At 50.1% G+C, this 3,298-nt stretch overlaps 1 protein-coding gene across 1 annotated transcript in view; it reads right to left on the minus strand.

Moving 5' to 3' along the window:
* The window catches only part of LOC104158235 (activin receptor type-1C-like), a gene marked incomplete at its 5' end in the record, with an annotated part of 5,461 nt that extends 4,217 nt beyond the window's left edge, over nucleotides 1–1,244 (minus strand). The window contains one exon of the mRNA XM_009695825.1: nucleotides 1,003–1,244. Within this exon, the coding sequence (XP_009694127.1) occupies nucleotides 1,003–1,244 (242 nt within the window). The remainder of the gene's footprint in view (nucleotides 1–1,002) is intronic.
* Nucleotides 1,245–3,298: the final 2,054 nt, after the last annotated feature.

Genomic DNA, 3,298 nt, shown 5'->3' on the forward strand with positions numbered 1-3,298 from the left:
CTCTCGGCAGAGCGCGGCAAACGCACCGTTTGCCTGAAATCACCGCAATCCACACCGCTGCGCATCAGGCTCTGTGCCTCCACCGCGGGTCGGCACAAGTAAGGCCCTGTCATTGGCTCAGGGATGTCATTAAACAGCTAAAACTTCAGGGTAAATAAAGCCAAAGTCCACTCATTATATCTGTGAAAAAACATTAGGGAAGTACAATAAATTAATTCTGAAAGGTATGTAGTTTGTGGAAAATAAAACCAAATCAAATTAAGCACCATTTATAAATTTTTCACTTATAAATAAAAGTAAGCATAATTTACATATTCTTCAAGTAAATAAAAATTCTAGTTACAGAAAGCTGGGCTGTACACACCAGTCATGCCACCAGCCTGATGAGCTGGAATTTTTGAATTCCCACCTCATTTTTGCATTTTTTCGATTTAACAAGTTCTCAACAGCGATGGAGGCATCATAGTAGATAGGATATCACGAAGAGGAAAAATATTAAAAAGGTTGGTGTTCTTCTCAAAACACGAATTTGGAGTAATGTTATTTTGGCACCGGTATGAAAATTTCAGGAGTGGCATCCTGACTCATTCAGTTAAATGTAGTACCTTTTATTATGGGCTATGGCACATCAGCCAGCAATATTTTGTTTGACACTTGAAACCGACTTCTGAATTAACATTTTTAACACTTCCATTCAAAGAATGAATCAAACTTTTGTAACTTAACAGCAGAGGAGCAAACAAAGCCCTATTGCCGCTGTAAGGTGTGGCCAAGCGTATTGGCCCAAAACGTCCCTTGACATAAAACCCGTCACCAGTGTAAAAGCCTCTGAGTTAAGAGCCCCACTCGCACCCCCTGCCCGCAGGCAACGTCCTTCATCACCCCACAAGCATGATGGCACGTTTGCCTTTGGTTTAAGCAAATTTTCTTGATGCTCCGAAAATCAGCAGCAAAGTAACGGCAGCCGCGTCGAGGGCGGCAGGCCGGGCAGCCCCCACGTACCCGAGCCGGAGCCAGAGGTCGTCATGTCGTAGATGAGATCCTTCAGCGTCTTCCCGGAGTTCACCAGGTTGCACTCGGAGAGGGGCTCCTCCACGTTGGGCTGCTTCGCCCTGCCCCAGGCGCAGCGCCGGCCCTGGCAGGCACACGCCACAAGCACCGCCGCGAGGGCGAGGACGCAGAACGTCACTGCCACCGTCACAAAAAAACGGGTCCGGCACTGGCTCTGCCGGGAGACTCCGACGCTTTCGGAAGACAAAAGGGAGAGTGGGGTGGAGGGAAAAAGACAGTAAGTGAAGTGCTGCGGAGCGATGGCATATTAAGATTTAACAATTTCCCACAGTCGTCCTGGCCAGGACCGGCAGCAGAAACAGACCACGTTTCTGTAAGTTACGGAGTCTTCTCCCCCCAACACCTTTTTTGTAGGCAGCTCGGGCTCAGGTTATCGCTGACCACCGCCATCTCAGAGAGATCGCCCCACCAGCAGCTCCTCAAGGCAACACCAGTGGAGACGTTCAGGAGCGCGTGGCTGGCGGCAGCACAGCCGGAGGCAAGGTGCCATACAGACCATCGCCGCGCGCCTGCCCCCAGGACAGCCCCAGGAACGCTCCTCGGACACACCGAGCCCTCCCCGCACGGTACCATCCGCTTCTACCTCCACTTACCTCTTAACTAAACCCACACAGACTTCTCGCGGCACGGCGTGTCCTGGCCACCAGCTTCTCCAGCTAGTCCCACCCCACCTCTCAGAGCCATTCACAACAGCAAACACCTGAAGGACATGGCCTTGCAGCTGTAGTTCTGAAAATGCAGTGGGGACCCTACAGAGCACCCAGTTTTAATCTGTTTGCATTGGCACAGCACAAGTTAGCTGATCTCCCACCTCCCCACTGCAGGAGATCAAGAGATAGGACCAGCAAGCCGACTGCGGGAGCCTGACCGAGACGTAGCCCAGCACAGGGGGCTGCCCCAGCGTGCCCACCACCCCGACAGCCCGCGACCTGCGTTCTGCACACAGGGGCGGGTGGCAGCTCCGTCCGCAGATAACCGGCGTTCAGCGAGGGACGCCTTACCGGCTTTGTGACCGGTGGGCGCAGTGCCCTCCCCACACTTGAACGGTTGTGTATAAATTTCTCAGCACGCTGTCCCTGCTGAAAACAAATCCTTGGAAAAAACTATTTCCTAACACTCAACGCATACGGGAATACAACGTTTAGTAAATGAGGCGTTAAAAGGATTTCTAAGACGGAACGTCTTTGGAACTTGTGCTTGTAAAGCTGTATTTCACAAGGGTCAAGAAACAGGACTGTCTCAGATAATTTTCCATTTTAAAACTACAGGGGTAAAAAAACACGTCAAGAAGCTACAGGAATACACTACTAAGGTATTTACTTCCCCATGCAGACACACAGAAATCCCTTAACGCCTCCAAAACTGTAAATAAGCTTAACAAACAAACAAAAAAAAATTAACCAACACCCCCTCCCTCCTCAAAAACTAAAACAAAACCGAAACATGGCCCAAAACGCCCCCTCAACACTCAATCACAAGTACCAAACAGCGATCGAAAGGCTACAGAAGACGTAACCACCATGAATTGCACACCGGGCAAAGTCACCTCTCAGCCATTCCAGAAACCAAAAAGCCCCTTCTCTCCCTTTAGGCAAAGGCTAAGCAATGCGCACGCTGCAATCCCAATTTGGAGAGTAACCGAAGTCACCGAAGGGACTCCGAGTCTCAAAAGCGGCAGCACGATGGCCCTCAGCACTGACCGTTACTTCCCTGCAGTCAACATGACAACAGAAGCAGTACGTCTGTTGTGAAGCACCTTGTCAAACCGCGCACTCCATCGTTCAGAAGCGCCAGGAGCAAAGTTAGCCGTGCAAAGTTAACTTGTTCCTTTTTCTTCTCTTCCTTACATTTTAGCACTATGCACTTTAACTAGGCGAGAAAAGAAAATAAAATGTTAACAACAGAAGGCCCGGTGTCTATTCACAGCGCCCAATTCAACCCGTTCTGAAAACATAGTCTTTATTATCTTGCCCACGGGCTTTTCCTTTGGGAGACTTCAACAGGACACTCACAGGGTTATCGTCTGGTAGATTTGTACGAGGATTTGCAAACAGGATTCCTCCCTGCAACTGCTGCTTGTTAACCGGTAGACCGTGATTTCCTAAGCGGTTTTTAATTACGTTTCCACGTGGCAGAGATTTCCCCGCAGGAGGCACGAAGTGCAGTAAGTACGAACCCTCCATCACACGAGCTTGGGCGCTGTGGCTGGGCACTGCGCCCCGCAGAG

The sequence above is a fragment of the Cariama cristata genome, unplaced genomic scaffold (genome assembly GCF_000690535.1).
Source record: "Cariama cristata isolate BGI_N322 unplaced genomic scaffold, ASM69053v1 scaffold35002, whole genome shotgun sequence".
Taxonomy (NCBI): domain Eukaryota; kingdom Metazoa; phylum Chordata; class Aves; order Cariamiformes; family Cariamidae; genus Cariama; species Cariama cristata.